The following is a 14,009-nucleotide window of genomic DNA, read 5'->3' as shown; positions in this document are numbered from 1 at the left end:
TATGGTGTAAAACTTAATTACCCCTATACCATCTTCTCAGTATCGGACCGGCTCATGGTCGTATACTGACTAAAACATGGCGTATCCAGCGTCTCAGCTGCATTAGACTGCCCACTGCTCCTCCGGCGGAAATACGCTCGCTTGCACCATTTCCAACCCTCCACGCCGAGAAAGAAGAGACATGCCTCGATGAGCACAATCCCCCATTCCCAAGAGATACCCGTGTGTTTGAAGACGACCCGGTTGATCACAGGGATATACAGGATAGGAAATACAGTAATGAACCCGGCGACAATGCCCCAGAAGAGAACCTGGTTGTGCCAGATGCGCCGCAAGGGATCAGAAAGGGCTGATCCTGAACCTGCAGGTGATGGGGATGGATGGAAGAAGCTCCGTCGTAAATGGGTCATCTCCCAGGCGAGAAAGAGAGCAAACCATGTCATGCAAACGAAGGTGGTTGCTCGCGCGCGAAACACGGCGTCGCACTCGGCGCTATAGCTACTATTACATCCTCGTGCCAGATTGCCGTCGTCCCAGCCGAAGAGGACGAGGGAGAAAGCGCAGAGGCACAGGGCGGCCATCCAGAGGCCGTACACGGTCATGTCAACGATCACTTCCCAAGTGAAGATACCTTGTTTCTATCGTATATGTGTTAGTGCATGGAGAAAAGGGAATGGATAGAGGAGGGGGCTGTACGCTTTGAGGGGGTCGGTCCATGATATCTGACGCTGCAATTTCCATCCCTAGTCCCATGTCTGGAAGCCCGGAAGTGACCATGATGATCCAGAGGATTTCAACGGGTGCAATGGGGAACACGGACTGTCCGTCTTGATCCTTGAACGCGAGGCCTATGAGCAGCGTACAGGCGAGCGCAACATTCTCGGCCAGCAGATGCAACACAAACTTCTGGATGTTGTCGAAAATGCGCCGTCCTTCTTCGATCCCATTGATAATGGAGGCGAAGTTGTCGTCTGTAAGCACCAGCTCCGAGGCATCCTTCGCGACGTCTGAGCCGGATTGGCCCATCGCAATGCCCACGTCTGCCTCTTTAAGGGATGGGGAGTCGTTTACCCCGTCCCCTGTCATCGCGACATACCGGCCCCGGCGGTGCAGTGCATTTATCATCCTGACCTTAGTGTTGGGTGCGCATCGTGCAATGACAGCGGGCAGTGTCGGCAGTCTGTCGATCTCGTCTTCTGACAACTTGTCAAACTGGCTGGCTGTCATCACCATCGTATCGGCCACACCCTGTGCTACCATGAGCATGTGTTTTGGGATGATTCCCACTTGCGCAGCAATCGCGCGTGCAGTGCCAGGGTGATCGCCCGTTACCATATGTACTGAGATGCCGGCGCGATGACACTCTTCAATTGCCTGGGCTGTTTCTGGCCGGGGGGGGTCATAAAGTCCAATGAGACCCAGAAAAAGGAGATCTTTCTCTACTTGTTTGCGAGGCAGAGTTTCTCCTACATCAAGGCCAGTATCCTCAGACTCATGTGGTCGGCTGGCAAGCGCTAGTACACGGAGGCCTTCCTTCGCAAGAGCTTCCATGTTATGAAGGATCTCATTCCGAATCTCTTCAGTCAAAGGTATAGGCGCCGAATCGGCTTCCCACTCAATAGCTGTACAGGACTCAAGCACTCGTTCAACAGCACCCTTGGTGAAGACCATCTCCTGGCCATCGCGAGAAAAGATGACCGACATCTTCTTAACAGTCGAGTCAAACGGATACTCCGCCTTTTGTTGCCAGAGTGGATTGTCTCCTTTGGTCCAGCGATCCCGATTCCAATCGAACCGAGAAGCAAACACTTGAATGGCAATATCTGTAGGTTCTCCACGGGCCTGCCATTCATTGTGGGCGGACTTGTGAACATGAGCCAGATTGGCCATGGATACCACGTTAAGGAAGCTCTCCAACGCTGTGTTCCCTGTAAGCAAATCTGTAGGGGAATACACAGGGCCTCGAGTCTCTCTTTCCACCTTGGCTGGGGGGGCAGGAACCAAGCTCAGATCTCCCTCCTCAGGGTTTAATGGGTCGCTCGAAGCCCCAACAGAGTATGTTCCTCTGGATGGGATCCAGGCTCGTTTGGCGACCATTCGCCCCTGGGTGAGGGTCCCCGTTTTATCAGAGCAAATATTGGTGACCGCACCAAGGGCCTCCAGAGAATCCAACTTGCGTACAATGACATGTCTCTGGACCATTTGCCGAGTCCCAACTGCCATGGTGATCGTTAGCACAACGACGAGACAGGCGGGAATCATAGCCAGTCCAGTTGCGACTGCATAGATGATAACTTCCTTGTCACTACGCCAATTATTTGCGGCCATGACAACAATTGCGAAAACGACAGCAATAGCAAACAGGAGCAAAGCGAGCTTAGAGAGCTTCCTCTGCAGTGGCGTCCCGACATTGACGCCCAAGAACCGGCCGACAGCGTCCGTCCCGGTCAAGGTCCATGCTTGGAGATACCAGCGTTTCTTGGTCTCACCATTTGGTCCCCGCTTGACTGGTCGGCGTTTGGAGCCTTGGGACTGAAGAGCCGCAGCAATCGCGCCAATCTCGGTTTGCATGCCCGTTCCAATGACTACACCGCGGGCACGTCCCCGAGTCACTGTAGACGAGCTGTAGGCGATGTTCAGCCGATCGCCAGGTCCTGTATCCGGTTCAAAGATGGCTTCCGCATCTTTCTGCACGGGCAGAGACTCTCCCGTCAAAAGGGCTTCGTCGGTGTCGAAATTGACAGCTTCTGTGAGACTATGGACACGTTAGTTTCTATTCAATTGATCGGAGTATAAGGTCTCACCGAAGATCAGCAGGAACTGTATCACCAACTTTCAACTCAACCATATCCCCCGGAACAATCTCAATGGCTGGAATCACCACTGTTTTACCGTTCCTGGAGACGGTGCCAGTAGGAGAACTCAACGACCGCAGCGAATCCATGGTTTTCTCAGCAGCGTAATCCTGGTATACGCCGACGACGATGTTAAGGGCGATGACGGCCGAAATAACACCCCCTTCGATCCACGACTGGATCCCAAAACTGACCGCCATGGCAAGAATAAGCACCTAGTTTGGATTAGCACTCAAGCTCTGCGCTCACAAATAATAGAATAAAAGATATGGCATCTCACCAGCATCATGGCGTTGGCTATCTGCCGCACAAAAATCTTCACCAAGGAGACCTCTTTGCCTCCTTCCAACATGTTCGGACCATGCCGGTCGAGACGGCTCTTGGCCTCCTCTGCGGACAAACCTTCGTCTGGGTTGACAGTCAGCTCTGCCAGGACCATCTCAGCCGATAGCGAGTGAGCGGGCATTGATAAGACCCGCCCATCCTTTCTTTTCTGTGACTGTTCCATCTTGATTGCTCTGATGGGTCTTTTTTCTTCTTTCAAGAGAGTCTTGTACCCCAGACCGGGGGAGAGCACCGTATTTAACTTCCTCCATCTCGGTCCTCTTGCCTCGGTGCCTCGTATCTCATCTCTTGGGGTTCTTATCAAGGTTTCAGCAATGAAGGAGCCAACGCCAATGAAAGGACTGTGTTGAAATGAACTCCCATCCTTGACAATGGGCTCGCCGAGTGTCGGTCTCTGGGAAAGAGCGGGGGATGACGCAGGAATTGGAACCTTCCAAAGTTAGAAACCCTTCCAAGAACCTACTTAGCCCAGGTAGGTTAGAAGAGTTGCCACGGCCCCGTGACTTGTGCTTGGCAGGACGGGGCGGACATGGCCAGTTCCCGGCTGCGGATTGGCCAGCGGGCGCTCGGATCCAGCGGAACGCCAAGTCTGGCTTCGCGGAAACGCTTGGCGAGGGCTCACGTGTTCCCCGGGACCATCCTGGCATCCATTGTTCACTAATAATGTTAATGTACATATTCTTTCGGTCGGCCGAGAAATAGCCGAAGTATCGATGGCGACTTCCAAGGAATAGGAAGGACCGTACCGCGGTCCTATCTTTATCTGATTGGCTCAGAGGGTAATTATTGCATACTACCTCTCTCAGATTCTATACGAGTGCATTGAGATAGCATTAGTGATGTCTCTTGATACAATGGATCGATAAGGTATCTAAAAGAGCTCTTGCTCTTACAGGAAGTTGATAGGATTGCTTCATTGATTCTATAACTATGCCAAATGATAGCAATATATATTTATAGTACTATATCAAGAAGAACAACCAGCAGAAAAAATCAAACAAGTATTCTCAAGTACTAGAAGCCAGTACAGTAAAACTGCCCTAATTCTGTCGATATACCTTACCTAGTACCTAGGTAGAAACCGATGTATTACTGAAGTACTGTCTACTTAGGTAGGTACCTGGTAGGTACCTGATGTAGATTAGGCCTTGAAAGCTGCAACAAACCGAAAGGTACTCCGTACACGTAATGGCGGACAGCATTGTCTAGTAGACACCGAGTTATAACCTGAAAAATGTAGCCTGTATCTTCAAATGTTATATATCCCCTTCGGCTACGGTTATTTAAATCTTATTATTGCCCTGGGGTAAGTGAATCAATAGCCTCTAAATAAGATATGGCCAGATCGATTCGAGCCGTGACTAAAGGGAGTGAAATATTCAACATCGGTTCTATACGGATGACCTGGCAGTATTCAACCAATGCTCCTCAGGTGCTTGTTATTCGTGGCTGTCTGAAGAGTACCAGCAATATATCTCTCCAGTTGACTACAGGTCGAGAATTCCCCGCGGTACAATGTCCATCAGGGAGAGGGTCAACTTTCACCAACACTTTACTATCCGTGCAGCCGATTGGCATACAGCAGAAATGCGTCTATGCATAGGTATCCACAGCAGTACTGTACGGCATGAGAAGTAATACGAGGCACTTGGGGTGAAAAACCCCTCTAATTCGAACAATGTTGCTATACATATCCGGCCAAACCAGAATCACAATGCCAGTTCACGAGAGCGGCAACCAAGCTCGTCTTAAGTGCTTGACAATACAGAGGTTTCATGGTGATCACATTGGTCGAAGGATCAAATGGGCACAGAAAAGAGACAAGGAGCCGTTTAAACGACAGAAAGATCACCGAAGCGCTCCTGTAAATCCGAAACTGTAAGCCTTTGTGAAGAAAAAAAGAAAGGGAGTACAATCAATCGGGAATACGAACCTTGTAGCCGGGCGGCATCCATTTGCCCTTGGAGACCATGGCGGAGGTCTTCTCGTCGATTTCGGGCTGAGCAGCGGCAACATCGTCCTGTAAAACATGCCATTAATACCAGAACATACAAAAAAAAAAAAAAGACCTGTGGAGGGGGCAGGGGAGAACATACCACAGTGAGCTCGTCAAACGGACGGGCACTCTCGATGTTCTCGAGGGTCTTCTCCAGGTTGCGGAGCTCGGCCTCAACCTTGCCCTTGGTGGCCTCGGCGTTCTCGACGGCCTGGGCCTCAAAGGCCTCGATGGCCTTCAGCTGGCGGCTGACATCGTAGGTGGCGGGCTTGAAGGTCTTGAAGTGGTTCTCGATCTCGTCGACGATGGCCTGGTTCTTCAGGACCTTGCGGTAGTGCGAGAAGTCGACGGTCTGGGGCTGCTCGGACAGGACCTGGATCTTGCGGCGGACATCATCGTTACGCTTCTTGAAGTTCTGCAGGGAGGTCGCGGTCTGGCCGCGGAGGCCCAGCGAGGTGCTGACCTTGACCCAGTCGATCTTGAGAGCGGCGCTGCGCTGTAGGAACGAAGGCCAGGTTAGTCACACAATCCCGATATGTTCTATGTGAAATCAATTAGCCGGCAAAGAGCGATTGACGTACAGTGGCCATTTTGACGACGTGTGGAGAGCGAAGGAATGGGGCTGGAGGGGAGAAATCAACGTGCGAAGCTGGGATGTTCCGGTTGAGGGTCGACTCGGCAAGGTTTGGATTGGGGGATAAAACCACGTGACTTTACGTTCCCGCGTTCCCGAACGCACCCATGGCCTCTCTGTACAGTGTACAGTGTACTGTTACTACTGTATGTTAGGTACACCTTTTACAGAGGTAGTGACTCTATGCATTGATTTGATTTTTTTTTTTAAATTACCACTTAGATTAAATATCTCCAATGATCGGAGATCATGGTGTTTTGATTCGATTCCACTTTTGACTAGCTGATTTACACTTGCGGATATCAACGTGGCTTTGCACACACCCTTCAGTCCGTCGTCCTGCCAGCAGGTCACATATCAATCACCTGTTGACGGAGTGTAGCCCCAATTCGTCAAAGTGTCTATATGCTCAGCGCCATTATAGAGTTCACGATATCGTTATCGTTCTCTCGTAGAGCCTTGACGGCCTTGTTGCGAGACACGTTGGCCTGGGCCATGACAAGCTCGATATCCTTGGCCTCAAGACCGGTCTCGTCCACCTGCTCGCCATCCTCCTCTTCCTCCTCCTTCTTCTCCTCAGCCTCGGGGGCCTTGCCCTTGCCGTGGTCGTGATCGTGGTCGTGATCGTGATCGTGGTCGTGGTCGTGGTCGTGACCGGCGTGCTCACCAGCGGCCTCCTGGGCGGCCATCTGCTGGGCAGCAGCCAGCTGGGCCTGAGCGTTCAGGTCCTCAATCTTGGCCTCACCGAAGATGCTGTAGCGATTGTAAGCTTATGACAACCACTCAAATCACCAAACGGTAAGAAATAGAGAAACGAACATCCAGGTGTTGCTGGTGGGGGAGCGGTAGACATCGGGCTGGTTGATGACGAAGAGGATCTGTGAAAATTTCAAGCACAATCAGTCATTTTATTTCCTTTTGTTCAATTCGCCTTTCTCTGCCGTTTTGATGGTTCGGTCGGGTGTCCCGAAACCATGCTAAAGGAAGCTATAGCGATTGGGTTGGGGGATCACGGTCGGACATACGTTCTTAGGTCTGCGGAGGGTGACACGAGTGATGCCGGGAACGTGCTTCAGGCCAAGCTTAGCAATAGCCTTACGAGCCTTCTTCTCGTTGCGGGAGTGGATGGTGACGGCAGAGCCGCCGGGGATGGTGGTCTCTTCGCCAGCTTCGGAGGCAGAGCTGTCGCCCGCATCCTCAACGTTGGCCTGGACATCATCGTCATGGATCTCTTCAACACGGGGGTCGGCCATTTTTGCGGTTTGTGAGTGAGCCTGAAGGACAGAGTTGAGGGTTGATGTTAGCAATTCGTTTTGTGGGACAGCTCAATGGCGACCTGAGGCTTAAAAAGCCATCCCACCAAACCCCATTCATAATTCGAAAAGGTTCGATGGCGGGGCAATTTTCTCTAGGGAAAAAAGGGCAAAAAAATCCGCAGGCTCGGTTTCTTCGAATTGCACGTACCTGTTACGCAGATAGCGGGCTGTGGTTGACAATGTGGGTTTTTTGTGTGCTTGTTCGAGGTGGAAAGTCGCAAAGCTGTGTGAAGGTCATCGTGCCGAAAAGCGATTAGCGAGCTTGAACCGGGACCACCCCCAGACTACCAAACACACATATTCGATCTATATGTTGTGAATGACATCTACGGTATCTACTGATGGTACGGTTTATTTATTTTTAATTAAGAGGATGAAATAGGGTATAATAATTCAGGCTGCGCCCCTATTCTTTATTTTTTATCAAGTATTGTCCGTACCGAGACTCCGTAGAATTCTGCGACAAGTGTACTTTTCTGTACTTGCTCTGTTCTTTTTTTTTGGGTCATCACATTAGGAAGGCTACCATGCCAGGATATCAAAGGTTTTTGAATCATTTTTGCTGTTTATGATAATGCATACAGCGAGTTGCTGGTATTTCCGCAGCAATTGAAAAAAACCGACCAAGGCAACCCCTCACAAAACACACCGAACCTCACGAACCCGTCTACGACTTGGGAGCAGCAGCGCGGATCTTGGCGTGAGCCTTCTGGACCTCGAAACGAGCCTGTTGATACGCAAAGAGTCAGCCATGTTCCTGAATACTGCAGATTTGACCTTTTTCACGGTGTTCTTCACGGCGTAGTCTCAAAACACCCAAAGGCGCATGTAGATACTCCTCACACTCGGTCTAAACCTTCCAATTGCCCTTATAACCATAAAGATATCGCGCATTCCCACGTACCTGCTTGCGGAGTCTGAGGACCTTGAAGCGCTCGAAATCGGTCAGGTTCTTCCTCCGCTCGGCCTTCTCAGCCTTCTGGGCCCAGCTGCTCTTAGCCCACTTGCCATCGATCTCGGACTTCTCCCAGAGCTTGCGAACGGGGCCGGTGCCGGCAGAACGGGGCAGCTTGGGGATGACGAAAGGAGTGAGGGTGACGTGGGAGAGAGCGGCGACGTGGCGGGGAACGATCTTCTTCTCCTCGGTGGAAGGACCGTCAACCAGGACCTGTTCCAACGCAAATCATGTCAATATCTATTCCTTGTGTCTTTCTTCCATCCCCAGTCTCTTTTTCTTTCTGTCCATGCTGTTCACCCGGGAGAAAACGGTTTCCACGTACACGCTTGTGGTCGACGATCTCGACAATAGCGGCCAGCTTGCCGGTAAAAGGACCGCTGCGGAGGAGGACCACACGGCCAACCTCAACGAGCTTCCACGAAGCGAGCTTCAGATCGATATCCGTCATGGCGAAGGCTTCCTAGAAGACGGCAAAAAAAAAGATCTCGTCAGTAAAGACCGGACCGCGTTTGCGAACACGCTGCTGCGCAAGAAAATAGTAACACTTACGGGGTCGACACTGGGTGATTTGATTGTCGAAAATTCGGGGTTGTCGAAGTCGTCTCGTCCGGTTGTGCCCTGGCGTCGTGCGTGGATCGCAAAATTCGGGTGTTGCGCCCACTGCCCACAGAGGCTCGCTTAGCAGCCAGTAGCAGCCGCCTGTCCTGGCGCTGGGTGCGGCCTAGGGCTGGATTGAAGATTCGTGCCGACCACGCGAGAATAGTTTTTCCGTGCCGGCCGGACTTGAATAGTTTTTTTTTTTTCTTTTTAGCCGTTGACTTTGCGTTGTTTTGTTTCTTCCTGCTCTCTGTGCATGCAACACAGCAACATCTTGGATGAGTCGATGATGCTTTCGCCCTTGAATACTAACATATTTCATCTCCAGCGAGCTTGATCTTCAATAATTATGGTAAGTGAAGATTGATCTTTTTTTATTCTCCTCAATCTATCACTATGATGCGGTAATTTGCGATTGACACAGTCTCTGTGAGGCCCTCGCCGGGGCACTCGATACAGAACTGGCGCATGATATTCCTTTCTTACATATTCTGATATTGTGTCCTCATGTTTGCCTTGTTACTCTCAGTTGAAGTTCACTGGACTCGAGCTGACTTGCCAAGATACTAGGTGTGATATCTCCGTAATAACAACTGTTGACCTAGTCAACGAGACGCCATCTTCAATCCGTTTTGCCCCTTGATAGGTACGCTGAAATTTTTTCCCTCCCTGTCCAGTCCGATGATTAAAACCTTTATCACGCCTAGATAGTAATTGAACCTTTTGGTTATGATATTACCATCATCACCAAGATCTCTGAGGACTATCTCATTCATGAGCATTATCATAGCTTTTATGTGAACAAAGCTAATGTTAAACAGATATAGTTATAGCTCCATTATGTTGAATATGAATATAAATATCTCAATACTTTCTTAAAAATACTTGTAGTAATCTAGTAGTGTACTTGATCTTCATATAAATAAACTGCCCCCCGGGAGAAAACCCAGCTTAGTATTACCGTCTCTTCATAGTAAAGAGATGTGGTGATTAATATTCGGGTATCTGAAGCAGTGGTATTTTCAACATTGACTATGCAAGACCAGCTGGACAGAGGCTGCTCTAGCCACTGACTACCAACGCTATCCCCTCCACGAATGTTCTAGCCCGGGCCGTGTGGCCCGAAGGAAGCCATCGCCATTATGCCATGTTGTTGTTGTCGTTAAGATAAGAGAAAGATCTATCGTTAGATGGAAGCCGATTGTCACTTCGCCCATAGGCTACCCCTTACAGGGACGCGGCTCCGCCGGTTTTCGAAGCCAAGCCGGACGGCCCTTCGCGGCTGAGAACCCACATGAAGATGAACTGGATGATGTAGGCGTAAAGGAACAGGAACTGGGTGCGGCGGTTGCGTTGAGAGCGGGCGACGGTATGCATCGACCCGGCGCGCATAGAAGCGTCGCTGGTCGAGTCGGGGAGAAGGACGTATTTCAAGGAACGAAGCTAGACAACTCTTGTCAGTCTTCCAGGCTTGAGTCGGAGATAGATATTTACCACTTACCAAAAAGAAAGCATTGGCCAGGAAAGTATAGGCGAACATGGTCCATCCAACCCAGCCGCCCGTTCCCCTGCCCGGAGTCAAGACTTCAGAAGCCACCAGGGTGACGATGATGCCGACAAACTTGTATCCAGAATACGCGACAAGATCTAGCAGTTGGGAATCGTTGTTGATACTGAGAATGTACATCGCCAGCTTCAAGCAAATGATCTCGAAGACAATCACCGCAATAGCCGTCGTTGTTATCGACCCCAGCAGCTCCGGGTGGAATTCACCACGGAACCCCGCTAGCATCGCCGAGAGAAGAATGTACGTCACCAACGCCATGACGGGGATATACATGTCCGGAGAGTTCAGGTCATCCCGAGGAGGCAGGAACATCAACGAGTATTGCTGCTGTGATATTTGACCGTCTGGTCCTGTAGATGTGGATGTGAGACGAGTCTGCTGGCGAGACCATGGTTTGTGCCTCCAGGGGAAGAGCACGAGAGCAAGCTTGCTCAGGACGTAGGAGTTGGAAACGTTGAAGTAGTGCTTCAGGGCCGAAATGGAAACGTAGCGGTTGAACTAGGACACATTAGAAGGCTGTTTTCAAAGGAACTTCCTTTTGACCCAAAGCGTAGTGTTCCGTTCTCACATTCTGTTCCACGTATTCTTGTCCAGCCATCATCGCCGTCTTTCCCACCTGGAAGCCCATCTGCGCTGTCGGGTCGTTGATGAACCCCCCGAATCCCGGGGCATACGTTCCACTACCACCCTGGGCAGGAGCTGGCTGGTACGGGTTGCCATAGCTCGCGCTCTGAGGCTGCTGGGGCGCCGGTGGAGGTGGTGAACGCATCATAGGCACCGTCGAGACATGCTGCGGAACGGGATGATGGAGCGGAGGAGAGTGCGCAGGCGGCGGGGCAAACGAGGAACGATGCATGGTAGGCTAATTCACAAGTTGTGGCAGACAGATAACACTGCCAGGATTTCCCTGCTATCCGGCGATTGAGGCGTGAAGAGGGTGTGTTGCAGGGGAGATGGGGGGAAGCGCTGGAGTGCAGGGTGTTTTCTACGTGGCTCAAGTCGCCTGCCGGAGGAAAGCTGAGCTTCCCGCAAAAACTCCCGCCACTCTCGTATCTCGCTTGCCTAACTACTCCCTCCCCCCCGCCCATATCTTGAACATTTTCTACGCCTTGTTTTAGATCCAGATAAAAAGGAAAAAGGAAACAGCAATGTTGGAATCTTTCGAAATCCTGACTGCCTCCGGGATCGTGTTGTGGTCGAAGTCGTACGCACCAGTGGGCGCACACATCATCAATAGTCTTATCAACGATGTGTTCATCGAGGAAAAGGTCTTGCCACAAGGGACAGCCGGAACCGGGGTCGCGCCAGTGTACAAGAAGGAGAAGTATACGCTGAAGTGGAAGCGGGTGAAGGAGTTCAATCTCATCTTTGTGGTAGGTTGTCGCTTAGTAGCGAGACATTATACTGTCAGGTCGCTCACCATGCCTACAGGCTGTCTACCAATCGCTTCTGCATCTCGGCTGGATCGACAAGCTCATCGACAATATCGCGACGATTTTCATTGATTTATACAAGGAGCAGCTGAAGAGTACGCGGTCCCGGGCCATCGAGTATCCGTTCGACAAGTACTTCGACCAACAAGTGCAAGAACTTGAGGATAATACGGGAGCCAGCGCATCTGCAGACAGGATTCTCGGCGATCAGGAGGCGAAGAAGGACCCATTTGCGTCATCTGACAACGGTGGTCCTCCACCTCCATCAGTTCCTGGCCTTGTGAAAGCGCAGCGACAAGCTGCGCAGACGGTCGTGACCTCCGATGAGGGAACGCCCCCCCAAACACCTGAAATCTCTAGATCTTCGACGCCTTCGTCGGCTCACGCTCTGCCTGCTAAGCTCGGCCCCGGCGGCCGGGTCTCGCGTCGTGCTCGCAAGGCTGCAAACGCCAGTGCGAATGTGTCATCTGGCGATGAGCCTGTCCGCAAGAGCAATAAGACCCCAAAGAGCGGCAAGAAGATGCGCAAATGGGGTGATGATGGGATGGCCGATGAGGACGATGGCGAGATTCTCGATTATTCCGTACACGACGAAGGCGCGGACATGTCGGCTCCCGCGGTGGAAGCTGTTGCGCAGGACACCTGGGGACGGAGAACTGGGAAGGGTCAGTTTGTTTTGAAGGATCTGGGCGACGAGGTTCACTCTATCCTCGAGAATGCCGACAATGAAAAATCCAAGGCCGGCGCCTCTGCAGGCGTGGTAGGGTCCAGTTTCAACGCGATTGGGGGTCTCTTCCGGAATATTGTGGGCGGAAAGGTCTTGACCGAGAGCGATCTTGAAAAGCCGCTGAAAGCAATGGAGGACCACCTTATGAAGAAGAATGTAGCGCGTGAAGCAGCAATCCGCCTGTGCGAAGGTGTCCAACGCGAGCTCATTGGAAAGAAGACAGGCAACTTCCAGAGCGTGGACGCTGCGCTGCGCAACGCCATGGAGTCATCTTTGCGCAAGATCCTTACACCCACCTCCTCTCTGGATCTCCTCCGTGAGATCGACTCCGTCACGTCTCCATCCAGCAAGCAACAGGCTGCCCGGCCATACGTGATCTCGATCGTCGGTGTCAACGGGGTCGGCAAGTCGACAAACCTGAGCAAGATCTGCTATTTCCTCCTACAGAACAACTACCGAGTGCTGATTGCCGCATGCGACACCTTCCGGTCCGGTGCTGTGGAGCAGCTGCGCGTCCACGCGCGCAACCTGAAGGAGCTCAGCTCGCGTGAAAACGTGGGCGAGGTCGAACTCTACGAGAAAGGGTACGGCAAGGACGCAGCCAACGTGGCCAAGGATGCAGTAGAGTACGGTGCTGCCAACAAGTTCGATGTTGTCCTGATCGACACCGCGGGCCGCCGCCACAATGACCAGCGGCTCATGTCATCCCTGGAGAAGTTCGCCAAGTTCGCCCAACCAGACAAGATCTTCATGGTTGGCGAGGCGCTCGTGGGCACCGACAGTGTCATGCAGGCCCGCAACTTCAACCAAGCGTTCGGGACCGGTAGGAACCTGGATGGCTTCATCATCAGCAAATGCGACACGGTGGGTGACATGGTGGGCACCCTCGTCAGCATGGTGCATGCTACGGGTATCCCCATTGTCTTCTTGGGAGTCGGACAGCACTATGGCGATCTGCGAGGGCTGAGTGTTCCTTGGGCTGTTGGGCTGCTGATGAAATGATTGATTTCTAGAATGTAGAATGTATTATTGGGTCTACTATAACTTACTATTTTATGGCTAGCATTATCTATCCTCACTCAGATATAATAACTCTTTACCACACACTCTCCACCAGTATTAATTCCAGGATGATAATCGCTAGCAAAAAAAAAGAGACCGAGCCAGAATTGTCATGAGAATAAATTTGAATAGCAAAAAAGAATGACCTACGCAGGATTCGAACCTGCAATCTCTTGATCCGTAGTCAAGCGCCTTACCATTGGGCCAGCAGGCCTTGTTGAAGTGCATAGAAGTAATTTGTTACATAATTCAAAACAATCTTGTGGTGCTAAGCCAAAGAATTCTCTCGAAGCCGAGCACTGACCCATGCGTGTATGAACTTGCTATGATACTGATGACGCAATCAATTCAGTTTCGTGCCTGAGATTTGTATACGAAGTACCTATACGAATTACTGGGACTTTGCCTCAAATAAAATACACCGTTTGTTTTGCAAGTACTGATTATTAGATGACTCCTTGTTGTCGGAATTAGGATTTAAGTAGAGCGAGCCGTGTACCCGAGTATTTGCTTAGTAGA

At 51.2% G+C, this 14,009-nt stretch overlaps 6 protein-coding genes and 1 non-coding gene across 7 annotated transcripts; 1 reads left to right on the top strand and 6 right to left on the bottom strand.

Moving 5' to 3' along the window:
* Positions 1 to 20: 20 nt before the first annotated feature.
* ASPZODRAFT_135887 (hypothetical protein) lies at positions 21 to 3,834 on the bottom strand (the record flags this gene model as incomplete). The annotated part of the gene is made up of 4 exons (XM_022723929.1): positions 3,136 to 3,834; positions 2,805 to 3,070; positions 697 to 2,755; positions 21 to 638 (listed from the first exon to the last, which is right to left on the bottom strand). The coding sequence occupies exons 1-4, from the start codon at positions 3,361 to 3,363 to the stop codon at positions 24 to 26; spliced, it is 3,168 nt and encodes a 1,055-aa protein (XP_022578367.1). The 5' UTR covers positions 3,364 to 3,834.
* Positions 3,835 to 5,115: 1,281 nt separating this feature from the next.
* On the bottom strand, positions 5,116 to 5,786 carry ASPZODRAFT_145793 (hypothetical protein; the record flags this gene model as incomplete). The annotated part of the gene is made up of 3 exons (XM_022725109.1): positions 5,116 to 5,220; positions 5,297 to 5,692; positions 5,778 to 5,786. 3 exons carry the CDS (start codon positions 5,784 to 5,786, stop codon positions 5,116 to 5,118), a joined length of 510 nt encoding a protein of 169 aa, XP_022578366.1.
* Positions 5,787 to 6,231: 445 nt separating this feature from the next.
* ASPZODRAFT_73767 (hypothetical protein) lies at positions 6,232 to 7,083 on the bottom strand (the record flags this gene model as incomplete). Its single annotated transcript, XM_022729913.1, has 3 exons — positions 6,232 to 6,583; positions 6,650 to 6,708; positions 6,856 to 7,083. The coding sequence occupies 3 exons, from the start codon at positions 7,081 to 7,083 to the stop codon at positions 6,232 to 6,234; spliced, it is 639 nt and encodes a 212-aa protein (XP_022578365.1).
* A 555-nt stretch (positions 7,084 to 7,638) lies between these two features.
* ASPZODRAFT_123001 (hypothetical protein) lies at positions 7,639 to 8,673 on the bottom strand. The gene is made up of 4 exons (XM_022721339.1): positions 8,654 to 8,673; positions 8,427 to 8,564; positions 8,051 to 8,314; positions 7,639 to 7,873 (listed from the first exon to the last, which is right to left on the bottom strand). The coding sequence occupies exons 2-4, from the start codon at positions 8,550 to 8,552 to the stop codon at positions 7,814 to 7,816; spliced, it is 450 nt and encodes a 149-aa protein (XP_022578364.1). The 5' UTR covers positions 8,553 to 8,564; positions 8,654 to 8,673; the 3' UTR covers positions 7,639 to 7,813.
* Positions 8,674 to 9,509: 836 nt separating this feature from the next.
* ASPZODRAFT_135885 (hypothetical protein) lies at positions 9,510 to 11,219 on the bottom strand. The gene is made up of 3 exons (XM_022723928.1): positions 10,837 to 11,219; positions 10,203 to 10,766; positions 9,510 to 10,144 (listed from the first exon to the last, which is right to left on the bottom strand). The coding sequence occupies exons 1-3, from the start codon at positions 11,122 to 11,124 to the stop codon at positions 9,929 to 9,931; spliced, it is 1,068 nt and encodes a 355-aa protein (XP_022578363.1). The 5' UTR covers positions 11,125 to 11,219; the 3' UTR covers positions 9,510 to 9,928.
* Positions 11,220 to 11,314: 95 nt separating this feature from the next.
* ASPZODRAFT_122994 (hypothetical protein) lies at positions 11,315 to 13,543 on the top strand. The gene is made up of 2 exons (XM_022721338.1): positions 11,315 to 11,641; positions 11,700 to 13,543. Exons 1-2 carry the CDS (start codon positions 11,417 to 11,419, stop codon positions 13,428 to 13,430), a joined length of 1,956 nt encoding a protein of 651 aa, XP_022578362.1. The 5' UTR covers positions 11,315 to 11,416; the 3' UTR covers positions 13,431 to 13,543.
* An 89-nt stretch (positions 13,544 to 13,632) lies between these two features.
* Positions 13,633 to 13,704, bottom strand: ASPZODRAFT_t135. The gene has a single exon. It is a non-coding gene; the product is annotated as a tRNA-Arg (tRNA).
* Between the last annotated feature and the right edge of the window lie 305 nt (positions 13,705 to 14,009).

This window comes from Penicilliopsis zonata, assembly GCF_001890105.1.
Source record: "Penicilliopsis zonata CBS 506.65 unplaced genomic scaffold ASPZOscaffold_17, whole genome shotgun sequence".
Classification (NCBI taxonomy): Eukaryota; Fungi; Ascomycota; class Eurotiomycetes; order Eurotiales; family Aspergillaceae; genus Penicilliopsis; species Penicilliopsis zonata.
This window is presented reverse-complemented; position numbering and strand designations above follow the sequence as displayed.